This window comes from Oxyura jamaicensis, chromosome 10 (assembly GCF_011077185.1).
Source record: "Oxyura jamaicensis isolate SHBP4307 breed ruddy duck chromosome 10, BPBGC_Ojam_1.0, whole genome shotgun sequence".
In the NCBI taxonomy this organism is placed as follows: Eukaryota; Metazoa; Chordata; class Aves; order Anseriformes; family Anatidae; genus Oxyura; species Oxyura jamaicensis.
This window is the reverse complement of record NC_048902.1, coordinates 3,153,498-3,170,357: the sequence shown is the minus strand read 5'-3', so window position 1 is coordinate 3,170,357 and position 16,860 is coordinate 3,153,498. Positions and strand designations below refer to the sequence as shown.

The window sequence follows — 16,860 nt, the reverse complement described above, 5'->3', positions numbered from 1 at the left end:
AGAAATTTAGAATCTGAGCTAGGACTGTCATGCTTCTGAAATCGTTGCTCTGCCTGTCATTTCTATTTGGATTCAATCCAAAACTGAAATGTTAAACCAAATCCTGAACCCTGTAGTACAAATCCACATCTATGGGGCTTCTGACTAAAGTTTATTGAATACTAACTTACATTGTGCTCTTGGTATGTTTAAGGAATAGGCAAGCTTGAGCAGCTGTTTATTTTTGATGCCTCTATGGGCAAAATACTTGCTACCACCCAAGGAGTAATGCTTAAATATGCATGAAGGGATGGGAGACAGCTCTACCGAGTATATTGTTAAAATACCATTAAGGTGTCTTTAGTGAAATCATTCTCGATTAGCCATGCTTGGCAAGAGGGGATTGCTTCATCTAGTGTTGAAGAGAAAAGGATGTGCAAGGCTTGAGACTAATTCTTCTTAACCTGCTGTAGGAAAGCCCAGGCTGTTATTCTAAGCCAATGCTGTTGTAAGCACTCTGGCGGAATAGGAGATTGGAAATGCAGTAGAAATTCAAATTACAGCTCAGCTTTTCAGAGGCTGAACAACCTTTTCCTCTCTGCTTTTTATATAGCCTCAGAGGAGATTTGTCCAGGCAGTGTGTCTGTATCAGCCAAGCACCACTGTGCTGATCAGTGAGGATGGCTCCCCCAGCTCTCCTGGCCAGCAGTCTAATTTCCAGGTGCCATTCAGTATTGCTGCCGACACGGAGCACTCGGCCAACAGCGAAGGAAGTCATGAGACTGGTGACTCTGGAAGATTTTCTCATGAGTCCAATGATGAGATACACCTCTCCTCTGTGGCAAGTGCCACCCCTCCTGCTACCAGTCATTTTGTAAGCAGTGGCTTGGGTACGAACATGATGAGCCCTGCCATCAGCAACTGCAAAGAATCTCCTCTGCCGTTCACTGCTGACCAGACTGCTACCTCAGCTCTTCAGATATGCTCTGCAGTGCAAAACTGACATCCTTAGGACCACACCAGACATTCTCGCAGTGTATGTCTGTTCGAAGGACAATGAACAGGAAGCCAAAGTTTTATTGTGGAAAGCCTGACCAACCCAGCAGGTGATCCCAAGTTTCTGTTGAATGTTTTATATTTGTTTATTTTTAACTCACTCATTTTGAATGTTCAGTGGTCAACAAATGTGAAAGGACAGTGAAGATTTCTGACTAAAGTTAAGAATATGTCACTGGAGCAAAGGGAAGGCTTTAGGCCCTTTTGCTGACTATCTACCTCAGTTTGCCGAGAGGTGAACTCTGAATGACAACTGCTTTACCTCGTTTGTGTTCTAGTTGGTCTCAGCTATGGAACTGACGATACTTCCTAGTAGTGTTGTTTTATTTTGGGTTTCTTTTTTTTTCAGTTGTGCGTAGAATGTGTGTGTGTGTGCGTGTGTGCGCTCAGTGATCAGGGAGTTGTATAGGTAGATGAACAAGATTGTTTAGCTGAAGCTCTGTCTTTGAAAAGAAGGAAATCTTAGAGTATGAAATGTAATGGTTGAATGTGGTTGACCTAAAGGATGTTGAAAACTGCGAAAACTGGAGTTGGTGCTTCCACACGCACAGCCACATGAAATCTTTTGTACCTCTTGATTTCTCCTAGCCCCAGTAAACCTGGGACAGTGCCTTTCCCCCAGAAACTTGTGCCAGCACCCGCTGACCGGATGAATGCTATATCCTTAGGGCTCTGGGGCATGTTGGGTTCCCTACAGTGACAAATACTGCCCAGTTATTGACAGGTGGTGCTAAAAAGCATGGCAAAATGAGGAAGTATGCAGTATTTCCAAACAGTTTGATTCTGCCTGAGAGACGTGGAATAATGCTGAGTATTCTGGTGTTGCAGTACTTCTTAGCAATGGTGCCTTGCATTATGTATAATGAAATTACTGATTTGCCTTATGCCTTTTTAGTATTCATAAAATTGCTTTGGAGTACAGAAGGATGCCTTAAATGCTTCTTAGATGTTATAAAGGAAACTGTATCGTGAATTAATTTCTTACCCAGCTTAGAGTGCTGATAAGCACTGCTAGCTTCTCGGTATGTCTCAGAGCTGTTGTTGGGATGCAGCCCTGCTCCTTGCCTTTGCCTAGCATGCTGTTAGCCAGGAATTTAGCTCAGGGAGTGACTTGACCCACAAGCCAATCTAAAACTCTCATTAGGCTACCGTAAGAAATAGAAAGCCAGAGCTTTAGTTGAAGAGTCTGTTGAAGGAGGTGAGTACTGCTACTGCCTTGAACCGATACAATTCCTGTTTTATACTACCTCCTTTAAGAGTTGTTCTAGTGTGGTTTTTTGTTTGTTTGTTTGTTTTTCCTGTACTCAGGGAACAGTTTGTTACTTTTGAGCTGCCTCCCGAAAATGTGGAGCAAACTGACAGGGTATCATGTTTTATTTCTTAATGGGGTAGGGGGTGAGGGAGAGAGGGAGGAGAGGTTGGATTCATCCAATGTTCTAAACTTGCCTATATATCCAGTCCTCTGCTCTGTTTTCCCCATTTTACTTAAAAAAAAAAAAAAAAAAAAAAAAAAAGGCATTTTTTTACTTTAAAAAATGTTTAAAATGTAATGTGAGAAAGCAACCATAGCAACTCCTGGCTCTATTTAAGTCTGTTGGAACTGCCACTGAACTTAAGGTAGGCCAGGCTGGCTTTTGTATTGTTCCGTAGGTATCAAAAGGTGGTCAGAAGTCATCGACAAGCCCTGCCCTTCTGTCTTTCATTTTGATGAATCGCCCTGTAGCCACGGTAGTTCTTCAGCTTGTAACCGTTTGCTAGTTCAGAACCAGACAGTACGTGTTCACTTTTTAATCACAGTGTTGATCGAAAGGCTTTTAAAATAATCTTGTACCAAAGACCAATCTGTAGAAGAGAAGGAAGCTGCATATCTTCCATAATTGAGCTAGTTAAAAGGTACAGGTGTGAACAGCTGAATACATTTTGTTGTATAAGTAGTCACTAACAAAACCAACAGGGCTTCGACTGATTGTAGTAGTTGATTGCATAGATGTTGTATGCTTCTACAATTTTAACTACCTTGTTACAAGAGCCTTTAAAGAAAGTTATAATGATACCAGCAGATATCTCCAAAGACTTCCAAGTGTAATTTTTTTTCTTCAGCATGTAGCTGCATCAACAGTACAGTATTAAAAATATTTTTGAACGTTTTTCTACTTGCTGAAGAAAAAGAAAACATTTTCACCAAAGATTTATTTTTGATCTCATCAGGCAGAATGTTTAGTGTACAGCAGAGTACTGCTTCTAGTTAGGTAAAGCGTGAATTAACTGAACCTAGATTAAGAATGTGTAACTGTAGCATGAAGTTTCACACTTCATCTTTCAGAGTAGCCTCTTTTCTTAGTTTCATTCAGAAAGAGCTGATGTGCAGATGGTAACTATTTGCTTCTCCAAAGACTTGTTTGCTGTGAGTACTGATAATCTGATGTCATTTTATGCATTTTAGCATCATTTCTTTACAAGTAAATATTTTAAATCCTAAACTTTTTCATCCAAAGACTCACTCTGTAGTTTAACCCATGGTGAATTTGAGAGAAAAAGGCTTAATACGAAATTTGTCACTCTAGTATAGAAGTTCTAACTTCAATAGCCAGAGATCAAAATATTCAATTCCCTAGAGAAAAGTGTATCCAGAATTCTATCAATCATTTAATGTTTTTTTTAATTAAGGTACTTTTTATCAGCAAATAAAGAAAACCAAAGATATTTAAGGTTACCTCAGCATATAGGCAAGCTTAGTTAGACATTAATTATTCTGTCTTTTCCTTTATTTTTATGTTAACCAAATATAATACGTTTCTCCAGAACCCAGTCTACATTCATATGCTTCCCTTTATTGTGTCACATAGTTAATTTTAGTTCTATTTACACGTTTACTGCAGAACAAACAATGCAATCTCCTCAGAAATTCATGTTTTATTATTAATATGTTACCATATTTTTGTGAGGGAATAGTTGTTTGATGATTAAAAACTCCACCAATGTAGGCAGAGGAATGTCTAGAAAAAATCTGTAAAAATCGATGCCTTTTCTACCGAACTGAATAGCAGAATTTGTGATTTTTAACAGTGCAAAATCAGGCTCAACGTTTAAATGCTTCATATCCTTGAATCCTTCAAATTAGAGATATGGCATTAGAGACATCAGCTTTCTTAAAAGTTCAGACTTCTTACAATATAAGGAAATCAGTTCCTCATAAATGAACTTTATTCATTCCATTTGCCTAGAGAAAGCTGGGAGACAGAACAGGTTACAGGTTTTCCAGTATTTATTCTTGGTTTTGTCTGTAAAACTGGGTCCTGGAGAAAACACTATCAATTTTTTAATTATGAATTCAGTATGTTCTGGAAGATGAACGTAAATGTGGAATTTAGTGTTACACTATGTGAATTGATTTTGTTTAAGTGTATTAAGAAGTAAAGAGCCATGGCTGGTGTAATGAATGTATATGCAACCTTTGTACTTTAAAAACAAAACAAAAATGTTATAGGTTGATGTGACTTGAAGAGCATCACAAACTTGCAGACAAAATCTTGACACTGGTTTACCAGGCTACCTGTTTCCAAGCGAGGACTGTGATTGCCCTTCTGGTGGAAGAGCAGTCCCTGCTCTGTGGGCCCTGGATCCAATCCCAGGTGCTCAGTCTGCCCCCAGTTATGCTTGTGTACCTTCTTCATGTTTTACAAATAACTCCTGGAAGATGAGAATACTTTCTATCTCAGAAAACTGGGAATGTGTATGCTGTGCAGAACTGTGCCTGTCAGTGGATTTCTTTTATAGCTCTGCTTTTTTAAGAGAGACTTGAAAAACCCATATATCAATATTTTCCTATACTAGCTGTGTATTTTTGGTGTAATTTATTGGATTTTAACAGAAAGGAGTTTTAAGACATTTCTCTACCTGGTTTTAATTATATTTAATACTTCATTCCCTCTTTGGTTTCATTACCTTGCTTTAGACTATGAGCTGAATCTTGTTTGCTTTATCCACAGCAGGGTTCTTACCCTGTTTCTTTTTCAGTCTATGGGAGAATTAATTTTAATTTCAGTTTGCATGGTCTTGACAGACAAAATGAGCTGCTGCATTTTATTTATTTTTTTTTAGATCTTCACAGTATTATTACTTTTAAAGGACAGGATTCTTAGTTGGTTAAAACTCCCATTGGCAATGTATTTTTTTTGGTAGGACAAAAAGTTGCCATATACCAGAGGCTCGCTGTAACTCTCCATGCATGTAGTCTTAGCCTGTAGTGAATTCTGAGTATTTTAAGTCAATTTAACTCTTTTTCACTGTGATCTAAGTCAACTTGAATGACTTAACGTTTGCTGCAATGTGAGCATACACAAGAACAGTTACCATAGACCACTGGGCCTTAGTAACATGTTACTCTGACGTGTAAGCTGTAAGACCAGGAGTTCTCACTCATTTTATCTGTTATAGAAGGAGGTGCAGGCAGGGAAAAGTCCATCCCCTAACATGGGGAATGATGTTCAGTTCCATAGGGCACTCCATGTTTAGCCCCAAATCTCATTCACACCTAGTGAAAAGACAGCTGCACAGGTGTAACTTTGGCGATATTCCAGAGAAATCAATTTACTGGAGTCATTCTGTTAAAATTGAAAGCAGAATTACACCTAAAAATTGTTAAAGAGGTACTTCTTCGTTTGAACAATTGTTAAATGCTTCTTAGTTGCTGGAAATGCAGCTTTGCTAATACCACGTAATTTCTAAAGCAGATGAATTTGTCTGCAGGAATACTGAGCACCTTTCTAACAAGTTAATAATAAATTATTTTTGTAACTGCATCTTTTGGAACCTGTGTTTATAAAAAATAAAAACAAAAAAAAAAACACAAACCTTTTCTTCAAAATAAGTCTAAAACCAAGTTGTTCGCTGTTAATAGAAGCCAATCTGAGAAGAACACACATTCAATTTGGCTCAAAGTTTGCTCTCAGTTCTGCTGATATAAATGCAGAGTAAGTTTGTTTCCTTGGAATTTCTCTAGATTTACACTGAGGCTGGTCCTAAGTGACTCAAAAGGGATAGAAACACATGGCTAGAGTTCTGCCATGTTGGTCCCTCTGGAGTGCCACTGCAAGCTGAGCTCCTTGCGGAGGTTTTCAGCTGTCCCCGGTTACATATACCTACATTGCATCTGCCTGGTGCGTTTTCAGTGAAGACTGACTGTATATGAAAAACTTACTTAAACAAAATGTTGCTTTTTGATTGTTTGGCTTTTTTGTTGTTATTATTTTGCTTTTTTCCAAGTTGTGAATGAATTGCCAGTGTAGGAGCCAGGTATGTATCTCATTGTGGTGTTCTGGATCCTTTCACTCCGTGTGCCATTTTCTTCTAAGGGCAGCAATGGCTAACTGGCTAATGGAGGACGGAGCTGAATTGTATTAATTTTATACTTGTCTCAGGGGATCAGCTCTGTGAACTCCATTGCATGAGGGAAGCTAATGTTTGCCCTGATTTGAATGTAACTTTTTAATGTCTTTTTAAAAATATTTTGTTTAATAATGTGGATTTGTTCTTCTAGCATCCTAGTAAATGTTACCTAGTGTGTTGGTTCTTTTTTTCCTCTCCAGGGTTGTTTATATACTACCCCAAGGTCATGCCAAAAATTAATAGAAGTTTAAATGCCAAATGTTTATGAAACTGCTGTCTAAATACTGATTGATTGCACAGTTGAAATAAAAAATTTCCTTAGTAAAATGCTGCTTGAAAAATATTTTGTTTTCATTGTCTCTGACTAGTGGCTCAAAACAAGGAGGATATAAATGCAGTTTTGGTATTTAAAGTCATAGAATGAGTTAGAGAGTAACTGGCACGTTCCTTATCACTGAAATTCATAGAAATTTCCCAAGCCTGTGCTCATATGCCATTTGTGTACCTGGAATAATTTCCTACCTAAAACCTCCATCTCTACTCCACTAATGTCAAGTAGCCATGCGAGCTCTCTGTTGTAGTTCACTTGCAGTAGATGGAGAGAGAAGATGTGGTTCTAAGCACAGTCATTCTCATAAAAGTTTGGAAAGCTACTGACAAAGCTGAACTGCTGAGTTTTTCTCATCACTTCTGCACCTGCTGACTGATGAATCCAGTATTTCAACAAATAACAGGAATATTGAAAATGCAATTGTGGTTGGTCAGAAGACAAATTACTGTTTTTACAAATGACGACATTATAGACAAGAGTCAAGTTAGCAATGAAGTTAGGTTTGATGGGGATTAGAAGTTTTCTATTGCTAGCAGGTTGATTACGGATTGTCACTTGGAAGTGACTGAAAAATTGGCCAGGTAGTTCAGTGAATTAGGTACAGCGTTGGAATTAGAGTAGTGCCCATACAAATCTTCCACTACTGGAAATGAAACCACAGTAATTACTACTGCATGCACACATGCCATTAAAAACACAAGCTGTGCTCTGTGTCCTCCGGACACAACATTGGCAGCCCTAAGACAGAAGGCATGCTGTGTACCCTAAGAGACAGCAGCCACAGAATTAAGAGGGCCTCAGAGTTCTGGTCTTTCTAACACTGATTTTTCCTGTACCACGCAAACACTGTACCACCCCCGTGTCACTGCAGATGGGATTTGTGTCCACCTGAGGATCCAGCAGAGAGGGCTGTGGGAGGTGGTGTCAGCACCCAAGAAAATGTCCCTAGGAAACTGGGAAAATGTCCCTAGGAAATCTTAGAAGTGCCAGTGAGCAGATGTTTACTACAGAGTAGCAAGTCACCAGTGATGACTGCTTCCCAGTGGGGCAGCTGCTCACAGCTGCCTGCCGCCAGGGGCTGAGCCTTTCTGCTCTCCAGCATCTTGTGCTGATGAGTTGGGCACCCTGGATTCTACAGTAATGCCATGGTGTCTGTCTGTCTTTCCTTTTGACTTGTCTGATGAGAAAGGAAATCTGAAAAGCCTCATACTGCTTCTTTATGAATCACAGCTGTTCTTACCTGCCGAGTCTGCTGATAGAACAGTTCTGCCTAGTTGGGTAGCTTATATGACATTTATCCCTGGGAGTATTAGAGCACCAGCTGTAGCGTCTATTTATAAAACAAACTCTAATCCAAAATTCATTATTCCTTATGCTTGAATGTAGGAACTCTGAAATTCTGTTCTTCAGAGGTAATTAGGCCCATGCTGAAAAGATAATAAAAGTTCAATAGAGTATTTGTTAAAATGAATAGATGTCAATTACTAATGTAAACACAATGTAAATATATTACATTTAAAAACACAAGAAAGAATTTTTAACAGCTGGGGAGCAGTCGGTTCTGGACTGCCCAGTGGTATGAAATGTGTCTACCAACACAGTCCATCAGAGACGTAATTCTTTCTCTAAGTGAAAACAGAAACCATCTGCAGAGCCTTATTAAGTTACTGCTGATTAGTACAGGTACATTTTACACCCCAGAACCTTCATTTTTCATTACCAATAAAAAAATAAATAAAGCCCTCTGTTTCAAGGAGTTTGCAAAGGAAATCTTCAAAGTGAAACACTGGTGTGTGACCTGATGCAATGCCACCTGCCTGCGGTCTGCCACCAACCAGAACGTCTTGAGCTTCAGTCAGGTGAGCATGATGGGTCATGCACTGAATGAAATCACAACATTGCTGTTTCTTTGTTTAGCTTATCAGAGATGTCAATTTATTGGCTTTGCTTATCTGTTTTTTGGATAAAAGGCCTGATACTTTGGAATACAAAACCCAACTTTTGCCATGCTTTCCAGGTTGCTCAGCCCCCACTAAGTTGGAAAGCAGAGAGTAGGGAGGGAACGGATGTTACCTGCAGCTATGGCAACATGCCAGGACTGAGGTACCTTGCACCGCAACAGTGAACAGTTCTTTACGGGTGAATGCTTCTCCCTGTCCTGCTCCTTTCAGTCAGCAGGTAAAAGCGATGTCTCTGTTAAGAAGCAGGCTCTGTGGCTGTAGTTGGCTGCATTATAGCTGTATTTTTCCTTCACCTGTGATCATGGTCTCAGGACTGGTGCTGGACAGCAGAGAGCATCCTCTCTCTGTAGAGAAGCTGCAGGTGATAATGCTGTAGCTGTCCATGTTGCAATGTCTCCCTTTTCTGTAGTTAACGTACTGGAACCTGACTTTGCCTTTTCCACCCCACAGAATGAAGAGGATGGGATTTGAATCCTCCTCTCTGCACATGCCTGCATGCCAGAGCCCCAGGTAAACAAAGCACAGATCTGGCAGAAAGCTACCGTACTGTTCCTTCCTGAAAGTGAAGGGTAATGCTTTATTTAAACCCCATAATTTAAAACCTATTTACATAGGAATGCACCACTAAGACATCCAGAAAAATGCAAACAATGAAGAACCTAGCTGTGCCTCGCTAAAAGATACCATGCACAGCTGTCCCTAGTCTGTAGGACTGCTTCTGGCTGGCAATAGAAGTCCAGGGGGCTGGCAAAAGTTTGGGTGCCAGTTGCTCTCGGGCAGATTTGTGTGCTCAGTGTCCTGGCAGCATCCATCGTTTTGGACACTTGCTCCTGGAACAGCCTGAATCAAGCTGCCAATAGAGCATTTCAGTGAAGTGTGGTGTGAATCCCTGTCTGGCCAACAGGAACCAACTGAGATGGCTTTTCAGCAGTGCTACGAGGCTGTCCAGGATCCTCAGGGTTTCTCTGGACAGACAGCTTGAGCATCACTGGAAGCTGATGCCAATTCCAGGTGGGTGCAGGGGATGTTACATTTACAATTCTGAAGGATTAACATGAATTTTGTGGGTGACTGAGGATGTGTTTCCTATTACACTGCTCTGTGGGAAGTGTGAAATCAGTGCCCCAAACACTGGATTCTCCTTTCGCTGGAAAACAAGACATAAGAGAGTGGGAACTTCACAGAGGTCTTGCTAATAGAAGGAGTTTGAATTGCCTTTTATCTGCATAGCAATATACTTAGAGAAAAGGATTTTCATGAGTAAAGCAGCAGATTTCTGGCTAGGCTGTGAGGTTGTTGCACCACATGAAAGCAGAAGTATTGCTCGCACTGCAGTTCACTACAGCCTTTAACAATTTGGATTTTGGTGTGCTGGCCTAGGAAATTAATCCCTCTGGTTTGCTGAAAGCTATTGTCAAGGGATGAGTAGCAGAGCTTAATATATGCTGGCTTCTTACTTTTGCAGTTTACAGCCATATTAGCTAAAAATAATCCCACTGGACTGCTTCCACACAGACATCCTTATATTAGGTTATGCAATTTAATTTGCAAGTAAGACAGGTTACAGAACAGAGTGTAAAATAAAATTAATTTCCATTAAAAATTCTATCAGTCATGTTAGCAACCATCAGGCTTTCAAATAGATCCTGGCTATTTCAAAGTCAGTAACAGCTTTCTCAGTCTCTACCAAATAAAACACAAGGCCTACCAGGTCAGGGCAGAAGGAATCACTTGAGATCAAGATTTCCAACTTCAAGGGGGAAGTTAACTCTAAGCCTGAGGTTAGAATGATCTCAACATCTGCACAACGTAAAGCAAGACAACCTTTCGTTTGTAAGAGGAAAGAATGCTGATACTGGCTTGTACAACACTTAACAGAAAAATAGCTACGTTAAAAAGGAAAGCAACGTGTTTGTGGTGGTGGTGTTGTTTTTAATCCTGCATCTCAAGCTTTGTGATCTACGTATGATAAAATCGGTGAGGAGGGTGTGCACACTGAAAGCCACTGCGGTACAGCCAGTGTCCAGGAGTCCACTTCTGGCACCGTAGAGGCTCAGAGGTTCCCATGAGCATAGCCTGCCCCTGTGATTAGCTTTTCAGCGCTGGCTGCAAATGGTACAAACACACTGGAGCCCAGCAGAGTGTGGTGGTTGCATCATGTCCTGAGATTTACCGATCTCGGCTCAGGTGATGAGGTTGCCATTTGCAGCTGACTAGAAACAGCCTTCTACTGTGAGCACTCCAGAACTTGGTTTAGCATTCAACAAGGTTTTAAGGGTTTGCCATGATGTTTCTCTGCCACAGCACAGCTAGGTCAAAAGGTGAAGCCCAGCCCGGCAGTTGCAGATACCCAAATGACAAAATTCCTGCAGGAACTGATGTATAGCTCCCTAAAATGGCTGTCTGTAAATTTCAGATTCCAAATCGCACTCGCTAGGCATAATACATGTCAAGCAACTTAATCCAGTCTGGTGTTTGCGGACAGATAGTGCATATATTTTAAATAATTAGTTCCAAGTTCTTTTCTCAAAATCCTGGATTTCCTGTGAATTTTAGCCTGGGGATTAGGAGAGCCGCTCTCAGATGTAATGGGTGAGTACAGCATCTATGTAACTAGGTCACATCGTTCTTAGGCATATTTAGTTATCTTTTCTTGTGTTCATCCTTGCTTTGGTGCGCAATAACCGAAAGTGGTAACTGAGTTTGGTTCATATTCTCCTCCTAAAGGGTAGCAAAAATCTGAGATTTATTTATTTATTTATTTATTAACTGCATCTTCTACCAATGGTATGTTTGCCATATGTTCTCTTTCACTTTGATTTTTCCTGCTTTAGCTGCATTTTCCTTTCACAGCCCCCAGACCTGTGGATTCAGACACTGGCTGGTTCCTGCTTCTTCACAGCAGATCTGCTACTACTCAGACGTTGTTGCTTCTTCAAAATTGATTTCAGAGTTTTTGCTACTGTATTCCAGTAAATATTTTTCTTGAAATTTAAGACTAAATTGTAGCTGTCAGTGCGAATGGCATAGCACATGCTGTCATGCAGGGGTCCTCTCGGCTGTCTTCCAACTATCCTCCTGCTCTTAATTTCTAAGAACTGTAATTGTAATTGAAAAACTCAATAATGATCTGGATGGAGGGAAAGGCAAGTGATACAATTTGTCTGAGGTGGCTGTTGTTGTCTGTAGGGTTTCAGTCAGCAAGGTTTAGTGAGTTGGATCCATCCCAGAGACAGCACCAGTGAGAGGGTGTCCTGTGAACTGCACTGTCCAAAGCCATGAAAAGCAGAACAGCAAAACAAATGTGTTTCCGTGTGGAACCTTTTGTAAGGGATGTATCTTATCAAATGAATATGGCTTTGTATAACAAAGTTGGTAGCACTGTGTAAGAGGAAAGAGACAGCATAGGCGTGAAGATTCCCTCCAGTGCAGGCAGACAGACAAGGGCCAGGAGGCAGCATGCCTGCAGGGGGCTCTTGCTGCAGCCAGCTCTCAGCTAACACTGAGGCCCAGGGCTGAGATGAGCGAATACCCACACAGCTAAGCTAAGACTGGAGAGCTTTTTCTGCAAGATGCTCTGCTAGCTCTGGGGTTAGCATTACTCCTCTTTTAGCTTTATGGCAAAAATTTCACTTTGGCAATTCTACAATGGAAATCCCAGAGGAGTCGTTGCCTAAACTTAATTACTTGAAATGCACTGATGGATAGGGCAGCCTGGGATGAGGCCTTCTCATGTTTATACAGCATATAAGCTTCCTCACTCCCAGCAAAGTTATTGACAGAGTCTGGCTCCAAGAATGGATTCACATCCAATTAGTGCAAAGATCAGCGTGGCCTTTGCAGAAAACCAGGAGGGCTCTTGAGAGTGCTATGTAAGTTCAGGAATTAAACGCTTGCCTTTCTTTTTATCAGATCATGATAAACAGGAAAAGTCAGAGGGTTCAAGATGATAATCCAGAAAGAACATGAAATTGCATTTCTTTCACTTCCCCACAGAGTGTCCCCATTTCACCATTCATTATCAAGAGGAGAACACTTCTTTGAGTAGGGAAATAACCCATTTTGTAAAGACACCCCCAAAGGTTTGTTAAACAAGTATTTATCTCTGTTTAAAATGTATTACCTTGATAACCTTAGTATGGCAAAAAAAAATCCATTTTACTTATCCTAGAGGAAAAGGTGAAAGAAATCCTATAGTCCTTGACAGCATGCAGATCAAAGGAGGTTCTATGCACATATGCATTTATATCTCCAATGAATTTGACAGAGTTTGGTAAATAAATACAATAATGAAACCTAGGTTCCTAAATAATCAGATGTTGTTCTTCGTCTTTCAAATGTTTATGTTCTGTATTTATTCACTTGTATGAGTTATAAAGTCTTACAGTTTATAAAACTACTGAATAAATTGTAGCTTTTAATTTTATGTCACGTGTTGTTGAAGGCATTAGAGATTTTGTTCCTGAAATGCTTGAACATGGCTATATTTTAACTGTAAGCTGAAAAGGTGAGTGTGCACTCAAGAACAAACAAACAAACACTGTTAGTCCTACTGAGTCTATGAACATTCCAAGAGTTTATTTTGAATGTTAAATTTTTTGTTCCAGTACAGATGAGACACTAGACTACCCTTTGCACATATTCAATATTTTTGTTGATCAGTCCTCTAACAAATTGTCCTGGAAAGTTTAGGAAAACGTACTTTATCAGCCAGGGAGTTGCTATGCGATGAGACAAAGTCACGATCTTTCTCAAGCCTTTTACTTGACTTCAAGACACATCACCCATTGTATGGAAGAAAGCTAATGCAATGGGTCAGAGAAAAAAACTTATATTCTTTCAGTGAGTAAATCATAAAGCAATCTTCTGCTTTTTTCCTGACATTTTTCTATTAATTTCAGATTAAAGTTGAAACATGGACAGACAATTAATTAGATTTTGATCTGTACTTTATATTATGTGGATGAATGGTTAATACAGAAGCAGAAATGAAAAAGAAGTGGGCTTATGAGGCCTGGTTTACATCACCGTAACGGATGAAGCATTCACCAGTAGGCCAGCAGTTTACACTTAAATAGCTTCAATGACTTGTGATCAAACTGTTTCAGTTGCAGCTGCAATCCCTGAGACTGGCAGAGAGATGCTCTACATCTTACATCCCCAGAAGGGACCCGGTTAACACATCTTTCCAGTGCAATACCAGATGTATAGCCAGCTAGACTAAAAAAGCACAAAAAGTGCATCTTTGTATAAGCATGCATGTGTTCAGTTGTACTTCCCTGAACAAGGGAGATGAGGACAAATGGAGGATGAGGCGTAACACTAGTGTAACAACAAAAGTAGATTTTTGGGCCTGACAGAAACCCCTTCCAGCCTTGATAAAGAGTCCTGTTTATCACAGCAGTACTGTGAAACAAGTGTAAGAAGTGTTTGCAGAACAATGCTTGAATTTGTGTAACATGGAAATGGGCATCTTACAAAAATGAGTTATCCCCTCCCACACACCCCTGACATAATAGGTGAGGGAATCACATCTACTGAAGACTGTCACTAGCACAAGCTATCACAGTCCAAGTTTCCCCTTTCTCCAGGTCAGCATTTTCTGTCCAGGTGGAAGAGAGACTACTGTCAGTTTGCCTGATGTTTCCACGTGCCAGAATCCCCACATAGCGTGCTGCTGGGTCTTGCCATGCACGTGCCAACCTCTGATGCCATCCACACAGGCTGGACGTTCTGCACTTCTGCCTATGTGTTTTCTCTCTGTGTATTTTGTTTTATAACTTGCATGAGAGGAAACGTTTTGTATTTGACCCTTGTACTGGAACTGGTAGAGTTTCACAATTCAGCCAGCTTCCAGCTTTTTTCCCTTCTGATATCTTTTTTTTTTTTTTTTTTCCTTTCTAATTTTATTACTATGGGATGAAGTCTTGGCCCCCATAAAGTCAAACAGAATGCTTCTTTCACTTTTTTTTTTTTTTTTTTGAATTCCTTAAGTGTCAGTAGACTTCTCTTTGGTGTTATTTTTTTTTCCATTAGCACATTTGTGTATGTTCACATGTTGTCAAAATGGGCTTCTACGCAACTCCATTTGCTCCTGAGGTACACAGTACATACACTTGAAGGATGCAGTAAAAAGCATTTAGACGTCAACACTGTTGTGGATCCACAGATCCACAGCTCACCGAGACATTTCTCTCCTGATAATGCAGTGCAGCGTTGAACATTCATATGACAGGCCAACAATTAGCAAAAGAACATTCTTTATTGGTAGTTTGTACACAAGGACTCTTTTAGTACCCTTCTTTTTAGAGTGAATTCAGAAGGAAAGGAACCTAGATGTTACCAAAATGAGCTCCTCTATTTATATCCAGTCATGTTTTTAGGCTTGATGCCTCACGTGATTGAAGCTACTGCTATTTCACCAAAGCTACTCAACGGCTGGGGTGAGTTGTAAAGTATTAAATAGCGTTTGTTCACACATGAGTACTCTGGCAGTAGACAAGACCTTTTTGTTTGGTTTGTTATTGTTAAACAGAATAACAAATTCAGAATAACAGAATCATTCAGGCTGGAAGGGACCTGGGGATGTCTTGACCTTGACCCCAACCTCACGCGCAAAGCAAAGTTAACACTGAACTCAGACCAAGCTGTTCTGGGCTTTGCCCAATTGGGTCTTGAAAACAATTCTACAGGTTATTTTGATTTTAGTCCCTATGCCTGTTTAGCCTAATAGTAGTATTTCTTCCTTTCACATCCTGTTGGAACCTCCCCTCTTTCAGTTTATTTTTTTTATCAATTCAGCAGAATTGAGTCTCATTCTGCTGCTACGCACCTCAACAGAGAGCTCAGCTCTCTTTTCTTCAAAACCTCTACCTAGGTATTGGAGGTTACCTATTAGGTGCCTCCGAGTTTTATTAATTAATGCCAGCCTTTGGATGAAACGGTGGAGTAATTTTAGACAACTAATGAGCAGCTAGGCACTTAGGTGGTCAACAGTGTGTGATCAGAGTTTTCAGACTTTTGGAATGGCTGAGATGCTGGTGTAGGTACCCGAACCTGTGAATTAATTCACTTTCAGACACTGTCTCAGCCATTTTGCATGAAGGTTTAGAAGTGTAAAGCTGGCCCAATAGGGTTCGTACAGATTGCTCACTAAAATCCTGAGCACAAGTTAAAGCTGAATTTGGATGAAGAGCAAAACAGACAATTTTTTGCAACTAGAGCACTGGGTTAAAATCTGAATTCCCTGCTCACATTTCTGATGCAGACAATCATCCCCCAGGAACCTTTATAGACTCAGTGACATCAATCTGCGCATCCATAATTACAGTCTACATGCTATTACAAGGCAGCCTTGCACAAAAGCTCATGCAGTCCTGGGAGAATCATCTAGGCCTACAGCGAGCTCCATCACAGAAAATGCAAATCTCTTCACAGATAAGACATTTTCCTCCAAATATACACTAGCTCACACCCACCTTGCTAATAACAAGCCATACTTCTCTTCAGCAAGATTACACAAAATTAACCAGAAGATCCCAAGAGGATATTGGCAATATGCTGTACCTCAAGGTACGTGCGTGCTGGGACTGCTGCAAAGTACAGACTGTGGACAGATAAAAGCGATGTCTAGGGAAGGACAGAGACTGATGTAAAAACGGAGTAACTTTATTCAGTTAGAAACGCAAAATGTAAAAACAAAAGCATCGTAAGAGCAGCGACACTGATGCATTACCCTTTACACAAACATTGCTTCTTCCTGCGCTCCCCCAACATGTTCCAAGTACTGTAAAGTACAAACTAGATGTCTGTCAAGAAGCTATGTAAATAAATAGCACTGCTAGGTGTTATGAAGTGTCATGAATGTATTAAGGCATGTCAGCAAACCCCATACTTAACTGCTGGAGTCATTATCCTAATTAAGGGAAGATAAATCATTACCCCAGATTTATTTAGTGCAGTTATTCACTAGTTTTGGTCAAGGATGAGGACTCCACCTCGAGCAGCCCTGTCACACAGCCATTTTGGAGGAGAGCTGACAGCGGCAGAACACGCATACGCGACTCCCCGACACCACAGTGACACTGGCAGGACTCACCTGACATCTCGCATTTCTCAGGGGCTCGGAGGGGCTGCCGACATTTT

At 40.4% G+C, this 16,860-nt stretch overlaps 1 protein-coding gene and 1 long non-coding RNA gene across 3 annotated transcripts in view; one reads left to right on the top strand and one right to left on the bottom strand.

Moving 5' to 3' along the window:
* Positions 1 to 6,750, top strand: part of PRTG (protogenin) — an 84,718-nt gene extending 77,968 nt beyond the window's left edge. Inside the window, exon 20 of the mRNA XM_035336167.1 lies at positions 593 to 6,750. Coding sequence (XP_035192058.1) covers positions 593 to 982 — 390 coding nt within the window. The 3' untranslated portion in view covers positions 983 to 6,750. The remainder of the gene's footprint in view (positions 1 to 592) is intronic.
* A 1,916-nt stretch (positions 6,751 to 8,666) lies between these two features.
* On the bottom strand, positions 8,667 to 16,850 carry LOC118172326. Of its 2 annotated transcripts, XR_004753644.1 has the most exons (3): positions 16,814 to 16,850; positions 16,194 to 16,321; positions 8,667 to 9,862 (listed from the first exon to the last, which is right to left on the bottom strand). It is a non-coding gene; the product is annotated as an uncharacterized LOC118172326 (long non-coding RNA). The 2 variants fall into 2 exon arrangements; XR_004753643.1 differs by lacking the exon at positions 16,814 to 16,850 and having other exon boundaries at positions 16,194 to 16,456.
* Positions 16,851 to 16,860: the final 10 nt, after the last annotated feature.